The sequence below is a fragment of the Chiroxiphia lanceolata genome, chromosome 2, assembly GCF_009829145.1.
Source record: "Chiroxiphia lanceolata isolate bChiLan1 chromosome 2, bChiLan1.pri, whole genome shotgun sequence".
Classification (NCBI taxonomy): Eukaryota; Metazoa; Chordata; class Aves; order Passeriformes; family Pipridae; genus Chiroxiphia; species Chiroxiphia lanceolata.
The window spans coordinates 30,265,882-30,291,549 of NC_045638.1; the positions used below are offsets into that span (position 1 = coordinate 30,265,882).

At 40.6% G+C, this 25,668-nt stretch overlaps 1 protein-coding gene across 1 annotated transcript in view; it reads right to left on the minus strand.

Moving 5' to 3' along the window:
* Positions 1 to 208: 208 nt before the first annotated feature.
* The window catches only part of SLC9A4 (solute carrier family 9 member A4), a 32,901-nt gene continuing 7,441 nt past the window's right edge, over positions 209 to 25,668 (minus strand). Inside the window, exons 3-12 of the mRNA XM_032681013.1 lie at positions 24,560 to 24,819; positions 21,248 to 21,465; positions 16,823 to 17,025; positions 15,613 to 15,699; positions 14,313 to 14,383; positions 11,894 to 12,055; positions 6,946 to 7,042; positions 4,880 to 5,011; positions 4,069 to 4,156; positions 209 to 2,424 (exon numbers count right to left, since the gene is read on the minus strand). Coding sequence (XP_032536904.1) covers positions 2,123 to 2,424; positions 4,069 to 4,156; positions 4,880 to 5,011; positions 6,946 to 7,042; positions 11,894 to 12,055; positions 14,313 to 14,383; positions 15,613 to 15,699; positions 16,823 to 17,025; positions 21,248 to 21,465; positions 24,560 to 24,819 — 1,620 coding nt within the window. The 3' untranslated portion in view covers positions 209 to 2,122. The remainder of the gene's footprint in view (positions 2,425 to 4,068; positions 4,157 to 4,879; positions 5,012 to 6,945; positions 7,043 to 11,893; positions 12,056 to 14,312; positions 14,384 to 15,612; positions 15,700 to 16,822; positions 17,026 to 21,247; positions 21,466 to 24,559; positions 24,820 to 25,668) is intronic.

Here is a 25,668-nt window from a genome sequence, read left to right on the forward strand (position 1 = left end):
CATGTGGCAACTGAGTGGCTCACAGTGCAATTTAAGACCTGATTTTGTATGATAACTGTTTCCCTTAATATCACGTTTTAATTTAGATTTATGATATGTCAATATAACTTGCTATAGGACTGAGATCTGGCACAAGGCTTTTGTTTAAAAACTCTGTAGAGAACTTCCTCCTTTGGTGGAGCTGGGTTTATTTGTTGATTTTCAGGTACATAACTGTATTTAATTGCTAATTCAGTGTCGATACAAAAGCAAAATCCTACCCTGTTTTAATAATGTACCAGTGTTTTCATAAAAGGAAGTTGTATAATTTCTCTGGCACAATAAGGAAATACAAACAGAACTTGAGTTCCATAAAGCTTTGTACAGTTTCAATACAGATGATTCATTATGACCTGCTAAGCATAAAAGCTGCAATCATGAGAAAAGGGGGGAAAGGGCTTTTATTTTTTTCCTCTGGTGGTGCTTTTTAAATTTCTTAGTTAAATTCTACCTGTCCTGATTCAGAAATCCTTTGTAAGAAATGTGAAGTCATAACTTACGCTTATAAGTTTTTTATGGACCAGGACATACAAACGCTTAACAACAATAGAAAAAAAAAAAAGAAACATACAGGTGGCACCGCTCCCTCTAATTCATATCTCTCTGACTCTTAGACCTCGAGTTGGGCATTTACAGACCTCGAGTTGGGCAGCGAAGCATGCTCTGAGTGGAGGAGAGAGAAGGAAACTTGACAAAAACATGTCTGACCTTGGTGCATTTCTTAACCATAGATTTGAGCTGTAAGGGTGGGTTTATGGACTTCTGGATTCAATTCATCCCTCTGGATAAAATCAGCTCATGTACAGTTTCAAGACACAGGTGACAGTGGCAATGCTGCAGAAAAGAGCTCCATCAGAGGGACTAGGTGTCTTGGACTTAGCATTTATCTAAAATTACTCAAGACCATACTTCTTGCTTATCCTACCACTAGGGAGACCTACCACTGAGAGTAGAGCATGGGCATACTGAAACCACTTGGAAGGGAGCTCCGTAGAAAGGTTGGGAAGTCATGTGCTTCAGTGCATGACCTTCTGGTTATTTCTGCTTTTTTGGTAAATTCTTCTCTGTACAACATATAGACAGATATATTACAAAAAGCTGGGAGCAAAACACAGGGCCTCTCTTTCCTGCTAGCCAGCAGGCTACAAGGTTAGGTTCCCTTTACCTTTAATCCCAGTTTCTTACTTCCCACCTGCAGTGCTGGTCCAGTTTTAGTGTGAAGAATGGTCCACCCATTTTGGGCACACAAAGTGGGAGTGAGAAATGGAGATTAGATACTCTACAATGAAGCCTCCCACTTGCTGAATTACAAGAATATTGTGTATGTTCTTGCCATGCCACATTTACAAGTAAAAGGTATCCTGACAGCACCCTGCCTGAAGAGTCCTCTGGATTTGTGCATACAAGGATACCTCTTTTATTCATCCAGTGTAGGCGGGTGATAGGAAATTGGTTTAAGTAGAGGGAGTTACAGACCATCACAGCAACTAACTAGGCACTTTTTCAGAGCCAAAATCTGAGCTGACAAAAAATTCCCAAGTGCTGAAAATGTCCACTAAAAATCCTTTTGACTTAAGGTCTTGTTTAGGCACCTTCAGTTTAAAAGCCCTAAAAATGCCTTTCTGCTTTTAACTTTTTCCTGGAATATCTCAGCTACTCTGAGGTCAAAGGCTCTGTGCAAGTCATCAATCTATGCATTCGCGTGTCAAGGATGCCTTTACAAATTTCTTTTCTCTGGATGCAGGCCATAATATAGAACAAAGGCAGTATCAGCTTCTACCCATAGCATTGCCTGAGCCCTACTACTGTTGCTTAAATCCAGGTTCAAACCTCTGCAAAGATCATGTTCTCCTCTTTCCTGCAGTGTTTTGTTGGAAAGAAAGCTTGATATAAACATTTAAAAATTTGAGTCTTCTCTGAGCCACTGAGTACCTTGATACAGTGCTTGAAAGTGATACGAGAACAAGGACACTGGTCCCAAAAGGAAAATCATAGTTTGGTACATATAAGAAGAGCTTTGTTATTTCTTTTGGAGCAGTGCACAAGGGGCCCTAGAGATGCAAACACTGGTCTTCTCTGCTCCTCATATAACTAATGGCCTGGCTGGTGCCATTGTTTCTGTCTCTTCTTCTGACTCATACTCCTCTACTTCTCTCACAGTGAACGGAGACTTTGGCATTAGAGCTAGATTGTCTGCTCTGGTGAAATGATGATGGCTGATTGAATTTCCTCTTCGACCTGACAGATTGGATGGACCTGCTTGTCTATCTAAATGTGCCATTGGAATCAGCTCTTCTTGGTGGTGCTTTGCTTCGAGTGGCCGTAATCGGGGCTGGGGTCTGAACATTAATGGTAATGCAGCATCAGAGCCACTTCTATGCTGATCTAAAGGAAAATAGACAAATAATTAATATTTTAAAGAAGAGAAAAGAGAACTGCCATGGTATTGGCAAGAGCATTCAATAAAATACAGCATTATGGTTTTAAACTCTGTAACCGAAGCATTTTAAATAATTACTATAGAATAAGAAAGAAGTCAAGAACTAAAAATAACCCTATTTTTTTATTTCCATCCCAAAGCTGATGTTTAAAAGATTTTATTTATCTTGCCTCTACTCTGAAACCCCAGCAAATAAGCACATTCTGCTATCTTTTGATGTCTCACAGACCTGCCCAGTGCCTTCACAGGGCAAAAGTGCTCCTTTATGTAGTTCTCAATTTTCCACAAATTTCACAAGTATACATAGTAGGTACCATGGTTGAAAAGCATTTTGAAACTCACAGCAGAAAACAAAAATGTGACAAAGGAGAAGACTCTAGTGCCATCAGATATCAAGTTTACCAGTGACCTGTGATTAACAACTAGGAAGAAAAGAGTTTCATCCGAAACCAGGAGTTTGACTCTAGGGTGCATTGATTACACTGGGTGTGTCAGACCTGCTCCTACCAGCAATATGGTTTGCCTACACAGATCTCTTTTGCTTTCATCTCTTTCACAGTAAAACAAAAAGGCAGGAAAAAAAATTTGCACATGCAGAAGTTGTCCAAGTTTTTGATACAAATGTGAAGATAAAAATTTTGCCAGAAATTAAAAGGAATTTTTATAAGAACACCAATGCCTTTTAGGTTCACATAAATAATGTGTCCCTGTGTGTGAGGCAGGAGGAGACCAGGGGATCCAGGAATCTGCTACAGGGAAGACTGGCTGCTCAAGGCCAGCTACGGGAGGGTCCTACAGTGCACAGAGTGGAAGACTCTGCACGTGTTTGTGTGTGTGCATGTATGTAGGTCTAAGCACCAGCAGCTGCTGTGTGGCTGTCTCCCTAGGGGTTTACATGCCCAAGTGACATCAAATGGGCAGATGGAAGGTCCAGGGCCAGCTACTGAGCAGACTGTCTATCTGAGGCCAGCTACTGGGGATTCAGATAGCATGTTTGTATTTATAAATTTTCACTAATAGTCTATCAGCCTGATCAGCCAGAGACAGGACCAAAATGTAGCCATTGGTGCTGTTTACTTGTGTGTGAGCACTGTGCCTGGTCAGTGCTGCTGTTTGTGTCTGGCCATGTGTACATGTGCACATAATTACGGAATGAGGAGGCCTGCTGGTAATATCTGCCCAGTCTTGATACTTGGAGCACCTGGGGGCATGTGTCAGCCTTGCCTGGACTGGGCTACAGGTCCAGCAGCTCCTAACAATTTTGCATACAGTTGTGTCTGTGGGGCTGCAGAGAACAGATAATTTGCATTCATGGGCTTACACAAATGCCAGGTGGAAGTGCAGGGATCTCAGGAATATTTGTGCAAGAGGGAAAAAGAGAAAACTAGGAGGTGCTGGAACAAGACAGAAACTGCTGCAGTAATGACCATAAAAACAAGATAGATAAAACAGAAAGGAGAGAAGTGTGTAGCTCATTTAAAGAGGTGAGGGACTTACATGCGAGTATTAATTTAATACTGTTAAGGCCACTGAACAACTGCCCCAGTTTCATTACTGGAGTAGAATACAGAGTAAAGCAGTTCCATTACCTGTAAAAGTAACGTGCCTGGCTTTTCGCCTAGTGGTCTGTCTGGGGCCCTGAGGCAAAGAGAGGTAGCGTACTTCCGTGGTGTTAACCTGTGTATGACACAGAAGTGTGTTCAGTGTCCACAGCTGCCTCCACTTGGCATTTATTTGGTGGAATGGTAAAGATGGATGATTATATGCTGCACTTCACAGCCAGATTTTGAGAGGTATGAATAAGACCAGTGCTTGACTTGGATGGTTGAACTCAATGTCAGCTCCAGTGAAAGTGTCTGTCTGATATAATAGTCCTAGAGGGTTTTTTTACAGCCAGCAGAGAGAAATATGTTCTTCTAAGATTCACCTTTCCTATTTCAGGTGAGAAATTTAAATAAAATTAATCTATCCAGCAAAAACTTATTTCTTTTCCTTAACTGTGATTATCTCAGGTATAAATGTTTATGCTGTCCAATGCCTACATTTGGTCAGACAAATCTTTTATTGATCAAGAGTCCAAACTGTCAGTGCAAGGTGTCAGGGGCTTGGCATCAGGCTTTCTTTGATTATACTCTGTTTTGCATATGCAAAACCAATGCAAATTCTTTTACTACCTGCAGCCAGAGCAGCAGATCTCTGACCAATGTATAGAGGTAGGACCTAAAAACATTGCTGTTCACATGCGAAGTGAACCCCTTTCTTCTTAGGTGCTGCATGAGCATACTGGGGAAAGTATCCATTTTGATTACAGCAGAAAGCATATAAAAATGTGTATCTCTTTCCATATTTACAGATAAGCAGAGGCATTTTTACATAAATGAGAGTTTACACAATAGGTACCGGTCTACTCCAGGGCAAGCTGTTTCCCTTCCTGCAACTCTGCCTCAGGCTGTGCTGCCGGCGGATGAGGATTTCTTGTGCTTGTGTCTCAGTTGTGTTGGTAGGTAAGTTGTGTCGGTTGTATGGTGGTGCCTGAAACAGAAAGTGCACTCAGCTGATTTTTGTTGCATTTGCAGTGTTAATAATTCTGGTCAGTCACAGGGCCAAGGGTACATCTGCCTCAGCTCAGGCACCAACTGATCTCTTTGCTAACACACGGGAAAATGCAGCCTTGCACAAACCTCACTGCTGCACAGTAAGATGGGAGGAGGCATGAACACAGCTGTAAGTTTCACACCTCAAGGGTTACATTTTGATGCCATTTTTTATAGACTCTTGCCTGTTTGAAGTCCAGGTGTATAAAAATATAACCACCTGTTAAGAAGGCTGTTAACATCTCTGGGCTTGTCCTCCCTTTTTCACCCCTTCACACAAATTGGGAGCTACAGGTATGAGGCAGGTCTCAGAAGAGAGATAACTGGCTAACTCACCTCTGAGCTTTGGTACTAATATTACTGAGCCAGAAGCAAGTTGCAGATGTGCTCAGGAATGAAGAATACGTCTTCAGAATGAGGTGCACAGCTGAGTTTTCTTTCCATACTTTGACAAACTACAAATTAATATTACCCTAAAACTGAGCATCTTTTAAGGCAAACATTTTAATTTATCACATACATCTACTGAAATGGGGGAAATAATTATCTGCCTTAAAGAGAAAAATTCACTGAAGTTTATAAGCCCTCTTAGAAAGTAGAATCTAATCTCAGCCTCATTTGCAAGGCTTCATGTAAAGGTGGTCTGGTGAGCCAGAGCATTACCAGGCCTTCAGAGCGAAAAGGCACACATTTCCAAAACCACACAGTTCTCAATACCACATAGGAAGCAACTGGTTCAAATAATCATTACTGTAATTGATTTTGAAGAGACAGTTCATTTCAGTAATCTGAGATAACCATATATGCCAATTGTTTCTGGTAAGATAAGAAATTAATATCATAAGGATAATTAGCCAGGGAAAAATCAAACAATGCTAGGAATGAATATCATATTAATAATGCCACATTTAAATGAGCGGGCCCTAGCATTTTCTAGTATATGTGTCTTAGATGGGTTAGCCTCACTTATTGGTGTCATTTCAAGGTTACTATAATATATCCTCTACCACTCATTGCTGTGGGTTATTTGTCTATTCAGGGCCCAAGATTGGGTTAAAGTCCATACTACACACGGGGCTGCATCAGGATCAGTACGAATTTCTGCAAAACAAATCCCTACTGAGGTATTATCACACCAGCTTTATGGGGGCAAAGAACATCGATTGAGTACAATGAAGCTACGGAGGACGTGGAATTTTTCTTTTTCCTGCCGTGGTGCGGGTGAGCTGCTGCTCTCACGCAGGGCTGCGCAGTGTTTAGCGCCGCCGGTCCGCCCACCTGCGCAGGGGGGCTTCGCTGCCGCTGGAGCCCCGGCAGCCGCTGCCTCCCACGGGCGAGGCAGCCCTCCCCGAGAGCCGGGAGCCCAGGCGGCCCTCCCCGGGAGCCCAGGCGGCCCTCCCCGAGAGCCGGGAGCCCAGGCGGCCCTCCCCGAGAGCCCAGGCGGCCCTCCCCGAGAGCCGGGAGCCCAGGCGGCCCTCCCCGGGAGCCCAGGCGGCCCTCCCCGAGAGCCGGGAGCCCAGGCGGCCCTCCCCGGGAGCCCAGGCGGCGTCGTGGAGGCGGTTTCCCATCCGTATAGCTGTGCAGCGAGGGAAGCCTGACCTCTACAGCTCAGTCAGAGATTTTCCTGGCTTTTCGCGCTGCCATCAGGGTGAAAAGCTGATGGGGAAAAAAAATCAGCTTTCCTTTATTCCGCATAGATAGGGGGCCCAAGCGCAGGCTTTTTCCCTCTATCCCTTCCCCGGGCAGGTGCCGGCTCCCACCAGGTGCCCCTGGGGCCTTTGCTGGTGCTGCTGCCGCCGACGGTGCTGCGCTGCGGGGAGGGCAAACAGGGGCTTTGATTCTGCAGTGAGCAGCAGCCCGTGGCTCACCCACCCTTTGTCGCACGTGGTACAGATTGTGTGCCAGGACATCTCTCATGGACTCCACCTCTGCGGGGCACAGCCTGTGTGCACGGCGGTTCCTGCCACTCCTGTAAATAAAAGGGAAAATTAAATATGATGTTAATGAGCTGATTAAATACTGATCTCATGAAATAACACACAGTCTATTTTCAATGCTAGAACAGAAGGCTACAAAGAACCTTTCAGTGATCAGCAACACCAGAAAATCATCTAAAGATGAATAAAAAAAGGTCAGATTTTGCTCTTTCACAGATTTTATCCATATAGTGGGTAGTCAGATTGGGCCCTAAACCTCATACTCCTGGCAGCAGAAACTCTTCTCTCTCTAACCCTCATAAGGAAGTTCTTATTTAATTATTAGATTGGGCCACAACCAGCTGTACATTCAGGAAGGCACTGCAAGTTTCCTCCTGTCTGAATAAAGACCTCGGTATGGTCTGGCAGTCTGGGTTTAGCCATACTACTGGTTTTAACTCCTTTGAGAAAGTGCAGAAAATCCCTAAGAACTAAAGGATATGCCAGTTGTGGAGCCTGAAAGACCTGCCCTGTTGTGAGGAGAATGTATAGGGTTTCCTTTCTGATGACCCTGTTTCCCCATTTGAAATGAACTACCTAAAAGATAATCATCTTTGTATTTTTAAAAAAACTTCGACAAGAAGCCCACTGTCACTTGTAGCTGCCCAGTTTTTTTCACTAGCAAAACAATGGAGGAGGGCTGCTGTGAATTGTTAACTGGTTTTATTACAGTGGTCAGTCTCTGTGAGAGTTAGCATTCGGATGAATTCCCAAGGAAAGAAAGGGAAATAGATAGTGATCCTCCAGAATAAATCAGTCTGACTTCATCTTGTTGTTTCTGGGGTTTTTTTCCTTCATTTTGCTTTCCTGCCTCTTAAAAAAACCAGAAAACCAAACCAAAACAAAAAAGTGATTGCAAGTCTTTGTTTTCAGCTAAGTGGTGTCCTTAAAGTGTTATCTGTAAACTGCAATTAAAAAATTGATCATGATCAATGTACAGTATTGCCAAAGCTTTGTGTGCATTTATTTCATACTTCCTCTAAAATAAATTAAAACCTTTTAATGACAAAGGAAGATGGATTCAAGCTAATCTGAGATTATGCTGTAAACACAGGAAAAAGATTGGAATTTGCAATTACAGGTACTTTAACAATATTACCACTGTTTTGTTCTATGATATATCATGAACATCTTGAAAACTTATAGGACCAACATGAACTGCCTGAATTTTACATTTTACTGCCTCTTACCATCAAGTAGACAGTAAGCCTTGGTGTCCTGGCCCTGTCCAAATTCCCTGGAATATAAGACTTAATTTCTCATATATTTCAAGGTGCTGGAATGTGTTTTCATTCTGCATCAGACTAAAACTGAATCTGACAATTTTTTTGTCAAATAAAAACTAAGAGAGAAATTGATTATAGGTGAAGGTATAGTATTAGAGCTAGGACATACCCGACCTCCTCCACAAGCCAGCACAGAAGTGGTCAGTTCTAAGTCTTTTAAAAGCTTATTATTTTGCTCTTAAAATGAATTAAATAGAATAAATAAAATTCCCTGAGTTTCAGTTAAGCTGACGTAGCAAGAGAACAAACAGCATGAAGATAATCTGTATTGTTCTGCAGCACAAATAAAAAAATGTGTATTCTTTTCATAGAATTGGATATGAACCTACCCAACAGATAACAATGCACATATATAGTAATAAGGAACAGATTGCTTTTACAATGTGCAATATACAATACATTTAAAAAGAACTTTAAAAAAAAAACCAAACAAGTTTGGTATGTTACCAAACCCATAAAGTAATCCTTACTGAAAGTATTTCTTTGTTCTTATGGAAACTTCCAACATGTTACAACAAAGCACAGCACAGGAGATATATTTGTGGAGAAAAAAACCTGAATTTACAATACGACATGAAAACTGACTGTCTCTCTGTAATGAGTACCCTGACAGTACTTCTTTCTTTAGATATGGAGATGTGTAGTTGATATGATACATTATACTTGATACATTGATACCTCTACAAATGGTTTAATAATATTTTTTTATATTATATCAGAAATTTTGAACTTTGTAAGCTGCTCACCAATTTTTACTAGTCCTGTGAAGGAACTAACATTCAACAGGCACAGCTCTCTCACAACTACACCACCACAAATGACAGCACAACACTTGGTTCTCATTTGTACTGTATTGATTTTACCAAAGTCAGTATTGCACTAATATAAAGCCAACAATAAGTAAGCTCAGCATCAAACCATCTTTCTCTCTAATGAGCATACGTCCTCCAAAAAACAGCTGTAAACCCACAGTTTTGATAATATCTGTATGACTCTGCTTTTACCATTTCTCTCTTTATTTCTAAGGCTTATATTCTCCAAAACATCATAACCAAACGCTCTATTTTCATTCAAAATGGATTCTTTGTTGCACAATCCATAGGCAAATTTTTTTTCAGTATGCACTGAAAATACTTGCTGGACACCCATTCCAACAGCAGGAATCACGCCAGCATGAATGCAATTTTGCTAATTCACAGCAATGGAGATCTGTTTTGATTCTTGTAATGCAATTCCCCTTGTGTACATAAAGGCTGCAAAACTGATCAGAAGTGCAAGTGAGAGTTTTCTCACTACTCTGGCACTGCTAATAATGTTTTACATGCCATACACTGGAATTTCATTTCAAACCTCATCTTGTTCATGGCCAGAGTTTGTATCCTCACAGAAGACAGGGATTTTAGGTACAAGCTGTTTCAACAATAACAGTCAGACATTCTATAAATACATTTAGAAACCTTTTACATAGGTTCACTTAGTTGCTCAGGAAAATGGTGACAAGAACTTCTGCACTGGCCCTGACCAAAGATCCAACAACTAGATCACTATACTGTCTCCTGTAATGCTCCTGACAGCAGACATCTATCAATTAACAGAGTTGGGAAAATATGTCTTTTCCTAGAACACTCACAGTCTGTGAGAATCAGAATATTTTTGAGCCACAGGCTATAGGGTTTTTTTAAGTTGACACTTCACTTTTAAAAAGGCTTTCTCAGTAGGAGAAGCTGTGCATCAGAGATGATGCACAGTAAAATTGAATTATATCCAGAGTAGAGCTGGCAAAAATTACTCCATCATACCAGCCGTTTATTATAGAACATTTTTCAATCTAAATTCTCTGCTCAGGAGAGAATTTCTGAACTACACTGGAGCAATTTGTTTTATTTTCTCTCTCCCTCAGGAAAAGAAGAGGGACATGGTTTGATTGCCATGGATTGTCTAATAATTTTGCACATTTTCTCTTGGCTCAGAAGAGTTAAGGGAATACAGCAGACAGAAAGGAGTCTGACAGGCATGAGGTCTTTTAATATCATCCATTGAGCGAACAATGATTTAGAGAGAAAAGGGCTGGGTGTTACACTGCATGCTGACATCAGTTTCAAGAAAGCCGAAAGATCTTGACGTGATTAAGCCAAAGTTTCAAGAAGGATTTTAATTTAACATCCAGTTGGTATTTGGACTTTTGGGTATGGGTAGAGATGACCATTCACAAAGGAAAATATGTTGGACCCTGCCAGAGACTGCTGCAAAATGCAGCAGGCAAGAGCAGGCAGTAGCAGCAACAGTGGTCAGCAAGACCCCAGGAAAGAGTTTGTGAAGGCAAATGCCTTCAATACCCATACTCTGGACAGCGTGTTGCAAAATGAAGAGAAATATATGCATGTCAATTATAGCATGCAGGAGTCAAGATTTGTGCAGACTTCTCTCCTAGAGGATAGTTTCCTCATTGATGGCTCTGGTCTGTCTGATGCCAAATTGCATTACTGTTTCCTAGAATCATAGAATGATTTGCATCTACTTCCAACCCCCCTGCAATGAGCAGGGACGTCTTCAACTTGATCAGGTTGCTCAGAGCCCCATCACACCCAACCTTGAATGTTTCCAGGGATGGGGCATCTGCCACCTCTCCGGGCAACCTCTTCCAGTGTTTCACCACCCTCATTGTAAAAAAGTTCTTCCTTGTTTCTAGTCTAGTTCTCTTTTAGTTTAAAACCACTACTTCTAGTCCTATTGCTACAAAGGCTACTAAGAAAGCCCGTCCCCATTTTTCTTGTAAGCTCCCTTTAAGTGCTGAAAGTTGTAATCCGGTCTCCCCAGAGCCTTCTCTTCCCCAGGCTGAATAACCCCAACTCTCTTATCATTTCTTCACAGGAGAGGTGCTTCAGCCCTCTGATCATCTTTGCTGGCCACACTCCTTTTGATGCAGGATATGGTTGTTTTTCTGGGCTGCAAGTGCACATTGCCAGCTCATGTTCAGCATTTCATCCACAAGTACCCTCAAGTCCTTTTTGACAGGGCTGCTCTCAATGTTTAATTGGACAAATTTGTCACAGAAGTACCAAAATACGGCAAGATGGTTTGAGGGACCGCAAACTGGAGTAGCAAAAATTACAAATGCTACAAAGAAATCTGCTCTCAGCAAAAATTTGTGATTGGGATAATTAAGTCAGGGCCTGTGTGCTAAGACATCCCGTAGGTCTCTCAGCACCTAGCAGGGATGAGCAAAACCCACTGGCAGATTAGTGGCAAATACAACCATCTTGATCCACTGCTGTGATTTAAAGCAGCTAGAGTGGCTTCTGCACCAGACTCATGATTCCTTTTCAGAACTTTGCATCACTGAAAGGAAACAGAGAAAATGTCCATTTTGATTTTCACTCTCTGAACAAAGAGACAAAGTGCAAATATAATGAACACCAAATTACAACTACTCTTTTCATAACTGTCTTTTTTTTCTTACATTCCTATTGAAGTCATGGAATACCTTGAGTATTTCCTCATTTTTGTCCCCCTCCTTCCTCTCCCTACTCTGCAAAGGGTCAGGAGGTTGATACTCACTGTAAAGAAGCAGTGGATGGTTTTGAAATTTTCATGCCACTCTCAGCCATCTCTATGGCAAGTTTTATCTCCATCTTTTTGTATAATGACAAAAGACTGGATTTGGGCTGGTGTTGCCGAATTAAAATTTTCTTCAGATACTTATTGTCAAACTTCTTAAATCTGCAAAAGAGATACCAAAATCAAAGTGTGAAAAAAGGGAATGTGGGGTTTTTCTGTAGTACAAGCTAATCTTCATTCAAATGCACATACATGTAATTCGGTGGTGCAAACTGAATCCAAATTAGAGGCACCTGTGGAGGCTCCTGGAGGCCTAGTGAGTAGAGACCTTTAGGGGGATATTTGGCATAGTCTGCTGGTCCACAGAGATTTCAGAGCCCACGAGACAAAAGAAAGAAACAAGCTGTAATCAGAGCAAAAAAAGAGGGCTGTGTGTGTTTGAATATAACACCACCACATTTGTCAGAAAAGAATATGGCCAGTCTCCACGCTTTTGTACTAATGTTGTATTATAGTAGGGCATAACAGCGGCAGCTGCTCTTACAGTAATCCTGGTCTATTCAGCCAGCCACCAATGAGGCTCTAAATGGCCCAGTAGTTACAGTAGTTTGAGCCCATTATGTTGCTGATAATTTTGAATCCTGACAATTAGAGCAGAGAAAATACATTTCTTTGTATTCTGAATAACAGAGAAATTGAATGGACCCCAAAATACTATGTGCTTGCAGATTGTAAAATATCACTAATGTGTGGCATAATTTGAATGTGAATGTGTGCGTGTGCCTTGGAACAGGTATGTGCTTTCAGGCAGCATTTAGCAGAACAACAGTGAATCTTTAGCAGAACAACTGGTCTGTTTCTTTCAAAGGAATAGTTTATCGCAGCGAGGTAATGTGCTCCACAATGCTAAGAAAAGCAATACAGAAATCGTATCTTTTTTTCTTAACAAAGGCTATTTTTTATTCCTAAATAGCAGAGGTAGGTATACAAACGTTTCCACTGGGATTAGATTTCTTTATGTTTTTCTGTGTAACAGAAAGCCTCCTGGATTGTCATCGCTGAAGTAATTAATTCTGATATACATCTTTAAAGCTACATAGAAAAGTTTAGGGAATGCCTCTAATACAGTCTTCTTACATTAAGTGTCTTCAGACACAGTGTGTTTTTTGAATCTGTCCCTAAACCAAAACACTACATTTATGGCTAGTATGGGCAAAACTCTCTTTTCAGAGCTATCAGGTAGATGTGAGACAATGGGATAGCATTTACTCGAACATATGTGTCAATGCAGCTACTTCAGTGAATTACTGCTCCAACGGGGAATTGTTCTATACAGACATTGGTGTGGTCCCAGCAGATGGGTGTCCTAAAGCTACCTCTGTGTTGTCAGAGCCAAAAAGACATTTTAGCTTCCGGGTATGCCCTAGTACATTACATCATTACTCTCCAGTAGGACAAGAACTGGATTCATAATAGCCATCTTCTTCCCACTCTTAATTCCTGGTTTCGATAGGGAGAAACCCAGTCATGAAAGGAGTTGCCACATGTCCCAGCAGACACCCCGGCTGGATTACTGGAGTCCAATGCTGAAAGGTCAGGCAGGATTAGAGTACAGAAACCTAGGCATAGCTAGAATAACTAGGGGTAATTTTTAGCCCACAGAATCATAATAAGATGTTGGGGGAAAAGAAAGATTAGGCTTTCCCCTACTTCTCTTCATATGCTTTGGTCGTGGTCAACATGATCACAGAGCTCTCTTAGGGAAAAGGTAAAGGCCACAGCAGATCCATCTCTTTTGGGCAGTGCTTGGAATCGACCCAAAGCTCCACAAAACCACCTCGTCCTGCTTATAGAAGAGACAATGCAGATCCTGCATTTCTGAGTGAAGACTAGCTTGAGAACATCTGCTTATGCTACTGAACATTTGAATGCAAACATTCCCTTCAGATCTCTTATTTTAAATATTACTGAATTGGTCACCTGTAAGGACAGGTGACCAATTATTACTGAATCTGTACTCACCAAGAAGGGATCATATTTGCTATGGAGGCTTACAGCAGAAGTCAGTGAAACTACACCTTATGTAGCTTATGTTCGAAATCCAGAGCTAAAGGAGCATTGCCAGGGATCTTAGATTTGTACCAAAACTTTGTACACAGGCTGATGTTTGCAGCACGAGTTCCCGTGCTTTGCTTTTCTTTTGGAAGCCTAATTTTTTGCTTCTTTGTGCAGAACCAAATTAGCAGGCAATATATGAGCACTGCACTCCCAAAAGGCAAGGGTTGCTCTGGAGTTCAGTTTTTAAAAGGAGATATTGCACATGTACCCAGTATTTTGATTTCCTATTCTATTTACCTATTGTATTTTTTATGGTAGATAGGTTATTTTATTATGTTAGGCCGCAATAAGAGATACTTACTTATCTCTCAGCTGATAATGACTCCAATGTCCACATATGTCTTCAATACCAGCCTTCAAGTGATCCATCAACTAGAGAAAAAAACATGTAAAAATTTTAAGTGGCCATTATGAAAAAAAACGTAACCACAAACACACACTTAATGACAGAATTTTGAGGGCTTTTTATTTTTTTTTTTATTGGAGCATGTGAGTTAATTCTGAAAGCAACTACATTTCTCAAGGCAAAGATCCCACTGTGTCAGCTCCTATGCTTGGCTGCAGTGGCAATATTTTGATGGAGGCAACAAATCTCCTGGTTCTTTTTGCCTACTGAGCCCAAAAACTAAATTCTTGGTTCTGTCAACCAAACTTCCCTTCTGCCTGTGTGACCTCTCCAAGAGGGACACAGCACCAGGTACTCAACACCTTTGCCTTGACTGACAAGTTCTCTGAGGATTTTTGAGATTGTTATGAGGCTGGTAAGTTTATGACTGCTGACTACAATGTTTTTCAGTCATTTTTTGTGTATTACTAGCATTACAGAGACAGACAGAAAAAGGCCAGTTCTTACAGGCATATTGTCATAAGTGGTGCTTTAAATGTAAATTCTTTTCAAGGTTAAATGTAAAGGCTGAAATACTAAGAATTAAATTCAAATTCAAATCAGTTGATATGCTCTGCATCTTGCTAATGTCTCTGCATATGCTTCATTTTAAGTCAGTATTTCCATTAATTTCAAATTTATTTCCTAATGGGAAAATGAAAGAACGTGCATACTTTTTCTGTAACATTATTAAGTCAGTTTGAGCATCTTTCTGTTATATTATGGTAATTCGAGAACTAAAGTAAATGTTTGCGAGGGGAAAGATCATGACTCAGAATAATTTGAAACTAAATTTGAAGTCCAATGGTTCAACTCATTATAGTTCAATAAAACTTGATTAAAGACTTTGGAGGTGTCAGTCTGTCTAGAAACAGTCAAAAGATGGCAACAAATGTATCTGACAAATCTATATCGGAAGGATTGTGAGTTCATTCTGTAAACTTTACCTTTCTGCTTCTGTCCTCCCATGGTCACAAGAACCAAGAAGTAAGGACTTGCTACACCGTGACATTTGTGACTTGATCTTATAATATGATAGTCACTATGAGTATAAATGAGATATCATATTTTAGAAAATTATGCCTAGGGTTTCCTCCATGTATCTTAAAAGCACTGAGTGTCCAAATCCAGTGAATGCCAGCGCTTCCAGGTGCCTCCCTCTATCCACCCTTTCTCTTCTTTTTTGGGATACCAGCTACTGATATAAAAAACTTACTCGCACATGTATTTCTTCATTGATAGATTCCTTTTTGTTTGTCTTTTTGACATCCAGATATCTGACCAATGGTCCAATTGTGATTCCCTGCATTTGGAATAGTGAGTTGAATTATTAGTTATCTTTCAGAAAAAAAGGGAAAGAAAGCAAAATGGTTTACTTTTAATAAATTAGGAAAGCTGTGTCTTAGACACACAAATGAACTATTAGTTGCATGGAGAGCTATGAAAGAGAGCTTTAAAAAAGTTTTCTTTAAGGGTTTTCTTTAAGCAAGATTATATTTGTTGGCATATTCTAACTATGTAAAGTAACTGACTCATTGCCAATTTTTTTTTAAACAGGACTAATTTGAAAGAAAACATTATTTTTGTGAAGTCTTGCAATCTTGAAGCTGTTTATTTTAACATTTTTAGAAGTAATATCTTTGGGGAGGGGTTCACTTAGAAACAGTTTTCAGTTGTTCCCAATTCTTTACTGTACTGATACAGAATAGCATTTTAAAAGGGGAAATAGAAACAAAATGTGGGGTTTTTTCCTGAAACATTCTGCTGAAGTCTAAGTGCTTAAACCTATCACAAGTGCATAGTGCCCCATTGGCACCCTATAGTATCTGAGATCTCGGTGTGGGAAAATATAGAGCATGGGATGCAAGACCTCTGGAAAATTCAGTTCTTCCAGGTACAGCAGTGTAAGCTAGGTGGAATAACCCAAATATCTAAAGTAGACACCTATACTTGCAAATATTAATTATTCACTTTATTTTTCTTTAGTATTCTTTTAAAAAGGATTTCAAAATATTCTTATTTGGTCTCCAGGATGGATGAAGATAAAAGTATAAAATCCAAAATCCGTCTCAGAAGAGACATACTGTTTCCTGGTCAGTTTGGGATACATCACTGGTAAAGAATGATTTGGTGTAAAGTTAAAATACTTCTTAAATTGGAAGCATCAGAAAATGCATATGGAGTGAATATAACTTTGAACACAGAGTGCCCTTTCCCTTGAATATTTTAGAAGACACATTTTTTCAGTACAGGATTTCTGTAATACCTAAAATTTCCTGAAAGGGTAATTACACATTGAAGTGCTAAATCTGGCCATAAAATGCAATAGCTTGTCCTAGTCTAGAAGTAAATTCAATGCAATTTTCACTATGAAGCTTTCAGACACCTCTATTACATGAAAGCAATCCATTAAGAAATATACTTACTTGGATGAACACAGTGAAATATATAACTACAAGAGTAGCAGTGATGAACAGGTTTTTTCTGGGGAAGAGATGCACTGGAAGCAAGAATGCAAGAGAGAAGCTGCTGGCTCCTCGAAGGCCACTGTAGGAAATAATGAGCTGGTCTTTGACAGTAAAGGGATATGTTCGGAACTTGTTACTGATGTAGAAGAGAGCAAACACACCTAGGAAGGGAAAAACCCCACAACTATTATTATTAATCAAGGAGCAAATGAAAATATTAAAGGCAAAATGTCTTGGCTCAGGGAACTGTTGACAGCCCGTTTTTTTCAGTTTTGTTTTTTTGTAGCTTCTCTTTGACCAACTGCTGAATCTGGTTCATGTGAAATAACCTCATATAAAAGATGGTGGTTCATAACTGCTTCAGGATTTAAATCCATTTACACAGTTTAGTAGTGAGATTATGGCAAAAGATTTACTTTCTATATTTATGTCTCATAGTTTTCTCCAAAGTGTTCTGGAGACAAGAAAAATGACTGGATGAGAGTTTCTCCTGTGCCTACCCTTGCAATGTTTCCTGCTTTCTGCACAGTGTCTGTACAAAGTGTTTGAACAGTGCTTTACCAATAAGTCCTGTGGACAGGTTCACTAAAAGGCAAAGAATAATAGCATTAATTTTCAGTCCCCTGGCTTATTGTGTCTCTACTTCTCTGTTTAATAAAAATTAAAAACAGTAAGACAGTGTAAGAATTGCAACTTTTCTTTATAGAGTACTTCCAGCAATCTGCTTGATTTACTCTTAATCTTCATTGTCTTCCATAAGAAACATGTATCCTATGTTTTGTGTGGAAACTGGTAAATTACTGACATAAAAGCTGACAAATGCTAGTAATTGCTGGTGTTATTTTACACAGCTGTCATTGACAAACTCAGATTATTAGCGGTAAAGACAATAGCAGTATGCTGTTATGTAGGTTGCTGGATACCACTTTATGCAAGACCTTTTTTGGCTGTTTATAACTGTGCTAGACATCAGGTACTAAGACTGAAACTGCTTATGTGAGGTATCACCCTCAGGTGATACCTTTATTCAAGCTTCAGAAAAAAATGTGTAATCATTTTAACACACAGGTTTAGCAGAAAATATTTTGGCCTTCTGGAAAGCTCTAGCACTCCCCTTGGTGTCTGAGAGAAGGATGGACGTGCGGCAGGAAAATACCTTTTATATCAGGAGAGCACTGTTTCTGTCTTGATTGGAATGATATTTCAAAATGGACTCCAAAAGCAAGCCTTGAAAATCTTAGAGGCCATGCTTGGTCCAGAAATAGCAAGAAAATATGTAATTACTTTGTTTTTGCTGTCAACCCACAAGAATCATATCACCTCTACTGTCGAGTATTTGTGTCTTCCCTGTATATAATAGAGTTGTTCAGAGGCACATACTTGAACCTTCACAGGTTTCCTCTTCTCTCTTTTTCCTCTGTTAAATGTCTTTCTTCAGGGCTCCCAGACAAAAATCAAAGTCTTGAAGTGTGTATGGGCTTTGAAGTTCAAACCATCATCTTCTTCCTGCTCTGACATTCTTTTTGACTGAGGGATAAACCACCCAACAGATTTAAGAAATAGGACCTTAATCTCAGATGTTTGACGTATCTGGTCCCAGATGTTTGAATCAGAGTTCTGTAGGCTGGAAAGGACCTTTGGAGTTCAGTTAGTCCGAGTCCCTACTCAAAGCAGGGCTAATCAGATCAGGGTGCTCAAAGCTCCTTGAATGCCTTTAGGAATGGAGGGCTGGTCCAGTGTTATAGTAATGGATTACCCTCATGTTAAGATGCGGGTTCCTACTATCTAATTAGAATTTCCTATGTTATAGGTTGTGTTTGTTCCCTGTGCCCTATTGCTGTACACCTCTGAGAAGTGTCTGGATCCATCTTACTCTCTGTCTCCTCTGATGAGGTGCTTCTAGAAAGTAGTAAGTTCTCTTTTGTGCCAGATCTTCTCCAGACTGCATAGACTCAGCACTCTCTGACATTCCTTGTATGTCCAGTGCTCCAGCCTCTGACCAGGTTGGTGGCCTCAACAGCACTTGATCCAGAACTGTCATATTCTTGTACAGTGGGTAGCCTGGAACTGGAAAGCACTCTGAAAGCAGCACACATTTTCACTAGTTCTGAAGAGAGGATAAGAAACATTTTGCTGGGCCTGCCTGCTACACTTGCTAATGTAGACCAGGACACCTCTGAACTTCTTTGTCACAAGGACAACACAATTCTGGTTTGTGTTCAACTTATTCACTACTAGACCAGGCCCTTTTCTGCAGAGCTGCTCATTAGATTCCAAGCCTATACTAGTGTATGGAGTTATTCCAACCCACATGTAAGTCCTTGCATGTGCTCTTCTTGAACTTCATAAGCCTTCTGCCTATTTCTCCAGTTTGTCCAGGTAACTTTGAATGGAAGCCATCCAAAATATTGACTACTCCCTGCAGTTTTCTATCAGCCACAAAATCACTTGGTGTGCACTCTGTTCCTTCATCCAGGTCATTAAAGAAGATTTAAAAAGTTGATCTCATCTCCCCAAGGGATGCCATTAGCCACCAGCTCCAACCGTAAAGGGAATATAGGTGGGGCAAATGGCTGAAGGAGGTGGTGGCAGGTGATCAATATAGATTTCTGCCCCACTGGATGCTCCAGAGGGTACTCCTTTGATTATAAATGAACCATGGGGGAATCAACCTACTAACTTAGCCAAGGTAGCCTAATTTCAGTACTCAGAATATCTCCTCCAAGGCTTCTTGATAGAATATTTGGATTTCTCATTTTCTTTAAATTATAAACTACCCTGAAAAAAAGCTACTGAAATTCAAAAAGAATGCTCTTAAGATGGAAAATTCAGGTACTCAGAAGTTAAAAAATGTCAGAAATAAGGTTGCCTACATAATTGTATTTTTGACCCTGTTATGTGTACTACTTCCAAAATATCATTAATTTCAAAAACATTGTTCACTCATATTTTTAGCTAGTGGCAAATAACAGTGGCTCAGTAGAGTGTATTCCATAATTCATCACCTCTCCAGGAGTAAATGTGTTTACTTTAAGTTGTAACTTAACCTGATGCAGCCAATCAGCTTAGGTCAGTCAGTTAGAGCATGGTGCTAATAGTACCAAGGTTGTGGGTTTGATGCCTGTATGGGCCATTCATGTAAGAGTTGGACTCGATGATCCTCGTGGGTCTCTTCTAATTCAGAATATTCTGTGAAATTCTGTGAGAATACAGTATTAGGGCTCCAAAAAAGGAAGTCATAATCTCGTGGGCTACCAATCAAAAAGAGACCTCTATGTGGCACGGGCAGGGACTGTACCCTCTCACATCTCTATCATAGAGACTGTAGGATCCTGGAGAAGTAGAAGGTGAAAAAAGCTCAGAAAATGGCAAGGCTTGTAATTAGCGTCTCCTGCAGGATCCATTGAAGACACCAGTAGATGGTTGGTCTGACCCAGTAGGTCATTCCTTCTTTCTTCATGTCCTCTAGAAAGTTTGGCAGAACAGTACTAGTAGATGAGGGAGAAGATGGCAATGTGTTGCCTCTCTGCTTCCACAGTTGCAGTAAACTCGCTAACAGGCACAAGAGCAGCTCTTGGTAGAGGCGTACCAGGATTGCTACCACCTCCGGAACACCAACCACCAGCTGCCTTATTGCTTCTCCTTTTTCAACATAACTTTCAACCCATGCTGGACATTAGGAGGAGATGAGCACCTGTATCCCACAAGTCATGTGAAATTATCTATAAACTGTCCTGCCCATGCTGCAGGAACCCCAGTCTCACAGATCAGGGACTAGGAGACATTTGCAGGAGTGGGAGATACCATGTGTGAAAGTGCAGTATTTTCATACAAGCACTATTTTCTACCAGTTTAAAACTTCAGAGTTGACTTGTGAGGAGCAGTAGCATAGTTGGTTGACCTACATATGGTATAAGTCCCTGTTCAGTTATCTATCAGTGCTAATTTTCACCTTCCCTCTTTTTATATGTCTCCAGTACTCCTGGTCCAGGACCTGTAGTAGGACCTATAGCACTAGAAGTGTGATGATATACATTATCTAATTAGTTAATGCAAGCGTGTGATGAAATCATTATGAGGCCCACTTACCAAAGGCATATAGTTAACTAAGATACAAGCATCTCTATAAGCATAATCATGATAATATTTTATTTTGCTTAAAATATTCCATTCTCACCTAAACATGAAGTCTGTGCTTGGAGACTGACATTCACATTTGTTTGGGGCTTTTTTCTATTTTTTCTCCATATGTAGATTTGTGAAACATGCTTGTCAGTAAGATAAACCAGTTGTGGCAGTCTACACAGACTTTTCTAACATACCTTTGCACCCAAGGGTTTCTCTCTGAGGTGTGGAGAAGGTTTTCTGCAAAAGCTGACTTACTCAGTGTCCGCCAAATGAGGCAGAAGAGCAGAGTGAAGCAAATGAAGGCCCAGTTCCACTCATGGTTTTTCCCCACTGTAGAAACTCCCATGAACACAAAAATCAGGGTCTCACTGATGCTGCTTAGCATCTTCATGAAATATTTTATTGTAGTATAAGAATTCTGGGACACATTCTCCTCCACATATTTTTTCATTGTCACTGCACATGCTGTCATCCTGTATCAAGAAAAACATCAGAAATCAGCCTGTTTTTCTTTTCAGTTAAGAACAACCTCAACCATCATTACCTGCACTCTCCATCACCAGATTCTGACCTTCCTAATATCAAGAAGAATTTTATTTCTTCAGTTACATTAGCTATTTCGTTAGATAGAAAAGCATCTTCATTCAGCTTTACAAATCAGTTTTACATACAGGATAAAGGAAGCAAACCAGTCAGCCTTCCTAATGAGGAAGTGAGGGTATCATGTTCCAGTTCAAAGTCCATTTTATCCTGAATGCCTAACACAGAGTCACCAAGCACCAAATATTTGTCTCAAACAAAGGGCAGGTTGGTTTTGTACCAGTTAGAGGAACATAACTTGCCTCTTAGTGATCTTCCCCTTTGAGGTGGGAGAAAACGGTGGTAGTGCCATGCCAAGGCCAAAGCTCCCAGTGGCTCCTGGACAACTGACTGGTAGATCAGCAGTGCCAGACCAAGCTTCAGGACTCTCCACCCACAGTAACCCATTGTTGTACAGCAGGTGGAAATTCAGTTGTCCTACAGAAGTGTCCTTCCCCTTTTAGTTACCTAGGGTGTGAGGAAGGTGCCTAAGGAAGCAAAGGGATGTTTTCCACTTCTTCACTGTTAATGAAGACTAGAGCTTGCTTCAGAAGTATCAGCAGCCACCCAGCACAGACACTGGTGACATTCACATGGAGCAGCAGTCTTCAAGCAGTCCTACTGAAGGGGATTCCCTCTTCTCCCCTACCTTTTGCATAGTCATAGGTAATAAATAGATTGAGTGCGATGCTAGTAACATATTCCATCACCTATCTAGTTCCCACTGATATGATTTTATTCTTTGGGGGCTTCTTGTGATTATATTTTTTCAAACTTCTGAATTCAGAGACTGCTGACTACTCATTAAATAACCTCCCTCTAGTTTCCACTCATTTAATTTCCACTGAAGAAATCTCAAGGGTATCATGGTGGAGCTGAGTCATTTAGCATGTCCAAGGACACTCCAAGACAAGGCCATTAGGCATTAATGATTAATACTGTTGACTTTCAGTTACACATGCATAATAGACTTTCACGATCCAAGTGAAAGATGAATGAATCCTCAATAATTCAGAAGAGTGACAATAAGTTCCCATCTCTAAAACAAGCAATAATTTCCTTAATGAAGCGGTAAGAATAATAAATCCTAATTACATTAACATTCTTATATTACTAATAATTTCAGAACTCTAATAAAAATAAGAATTTAAAAAATTAAAGAGCTGTGTAGTCTAGTGCAATGGGTAGGCAGGCAAACAGTATTTTGGGCAGTGCAGGTAGGAAAGGGTACATAAGGTATTAGCACCACCTGCATAGCACAGGAGGTCTCACCCTGCTCAACTAAAGTTGCCAGTCACCTCAATCTGGGCAAATATGTTGGATATGCAAAACAAAGTACAAGACTCATCTGTCTTGTCTAATTTCTCAAGATAACCTATATCCTGTATAACTACTTATTTAGTATGTTTAAATATTCAAATATTTCTTCCCAGGGTCATCCTGCAAAGGTAGTTTTTTACAAAGCCAGTTCTGCTCTGAAGCTGAACAAACTGGCATTGTTCAGCCTGGAGAAGAGAAGGCTCCAGGGAGACCTCATTTCAACTTTTTGATACTTAAAGGAGGCCTATAAGAAATATGGGGACAAACTTTTTAGTAGCACCTATTGCCATAGGACAAGGGGTAATGGTTTTAAACTGAAAGATTTAGGTAGATTTAGACTAGATATAAGGAGAACTTTTTTACTATGAGAGTGGTGAAACACTAGAACAGCTTGCCCAGAACAGTGGCAGATGTCCCAATGCTGGAAACATTCAAGGTCAGTTTGGATGGGGATCTCAGCAACCTGATCTAGCTGAAGATGTCCCTGCTCATTGCAGGGGTTGGACTAGATGACCTTTAAAGGTCCTTTCCAACCCAAACCTGTTGCTCTATGAAATCACTATTTCACAAGTGGTGGTGAGTAAATGCACCTGTCTGGACATCAGCAACTATATGCTTGCATTTGTTATGTTTAAACTGGTTTGTTCTCAATAAAGGGATGTCCTTTCTGGAACAGCAGATCCTCCAAGACCCATTATGAAAGCTCAGAGCCACCACAGGCCATGCAAGGCTGCTGCTATCCACCAGCTGGGCACTGAGCCTACAGTAGCTAGCAGCACCATCTGGAGCATGTAGCACAATGAGGTTCCCATTTCTATATCCTCTACCCTGCTCACAGCCTGTTTGGTGTTGTATCCTCGAAAGTCACCTGACATCAGTTTTCTCCTAAAGTCTCTCACTTCCACCCTTATTCCTTCCTTTCTCTTCTGACTCCCTTCCTGCCTCCACCATTTTTCCTTTCCACAGTACTCACTCTCTCTGCATCTCCAATTGACAGACCTGCCAGCTTTCTCTCTGCAGTGGGCACCCATGCTAACACAGTACTTTAAGGAAGTGGTCCCCAGCATTACAGCAGTATCAAACTATCCTGACCACATCAAAATATGATTGTCAATATCCATATACATGAGTGTATGTATGCGTGTGTATTTGATGTTCTCAGTTGTCTGATTTTGCCCAGTTTCAATCCCAGTGATGCTGTCCAAATGTAATGTAATTCCAGTACATTGTGTTAGAGGTGATGTTCACATCTGTATACAAAACCAAAAACTATGACATTCTTTATTATGTTTTCCATACTCATTGCTTTATATCTCTCTTGTGATCTGATGGTGATGCTGCTTAGAAATAGATACAGATAAAGTGGTGTATTATCAAATCATTCTCTCCTCCTGCTGATCTTATCAGAAGTAGCAGACAGACGGTAGCAGCACTGGTTACTTTACTCACAGCTTGCAGTACTTTTGCCAACTCTCCTTGGTATCACATCTATTCCTACACTAACTGTAGGCATTTCCTAGTTACCACTGCATTTTACAGATCTCTTAGAAGCTGTCCACTGCAGACCTCTAAGCCAGAGGCTGAATGCCTGTGTTGTACCAAACCACCTGAACAAAACCATGCCACTCCCTTCAAGAGGTCATCCAAAAAGCCATAAGGAATACTCACGCCAAAATGCCAGAGATGTAAAGGGTTTCAGCAGACAAGTATGACAGGTAGCTGAACATGAAGACCAGCAGGGGCTCGATTGCAGAGACGTTGTGGGTGAATCGAGTCATGAATGCTGAAACAAATCCAAATACAATCCCAAACAATACACCACCCAGTCCCACCACGAAGAAGCGAGCGAAGCCAGCGAAGATGTCGATGGATTCGATTTCTTCGTACCTGTGCATCTGGGTGAAGGCAATGAAGATGTTGTATAAAACCTATGTGTGAAAATAGACACAGTAGTCAGGCATCTTTCTGAACCTGGCTGTCTTACTCATTTCACAGGTGAGAATGTGTGTCTATGTATACCTAAAATTGCTTTAGACAGACAGCAAAGTAACAATCGAAATCTCAGCTGGCTCTTAACAAGTTCCAGGATTAGGGCCCTGTTAAACGAGCAAAAAATGAAGGGTAGATGGCTGTGCAATAGAAGTAAAACATTCAGGGACCAAATGCCATTGATGTAATCAAAAATACTCTTTTTTTAATTGTTTTCTGAAGGTGAATTTAATTTTTGATCTTTGTAGCAGATGTTGAAAGCCCAACTGGGTACCTTAAAATCCCCAGGCTCTACCCTCCATGTTCTCTTTCTGACTCAAGATGAGGCAGGGCAGGGACTAGGAATCACACATTGGATTTATATTCCATTTGGGTTTCCTATATGATCAGTAGACTGGACAGACTTCATTAGATGGACTCAGGAATCTTAAATGTTTTTCAGTAGTACTTGACACATAAAAATCATGAAACATCACTGTGAATGGAAAAGAAAGCATGAGAGAGAAGAAGGGGAGGGGAGGGGAGGGGAGGGGAGGGGAGGGGAGGGGAGGGGAGGGGAGGGAGGGGAGGGGAGGGGAGGGGAGGGGAGATGATTGCCTCAGTTTCATATTGTCTCCAGCTAGATAAATGAAGTCTCTCTATCCTCACGTGATTTGGGTTTGATGCCACTTAACCTCCTCCCCGAGGAACAATCTCAAAGTAAGAAACAAAAACTGTGGCACTCTAAATGGCCTAAAGACCCTTCACACATGCATATTTTGACTAGAAATCTTGAAATGACAAAATTT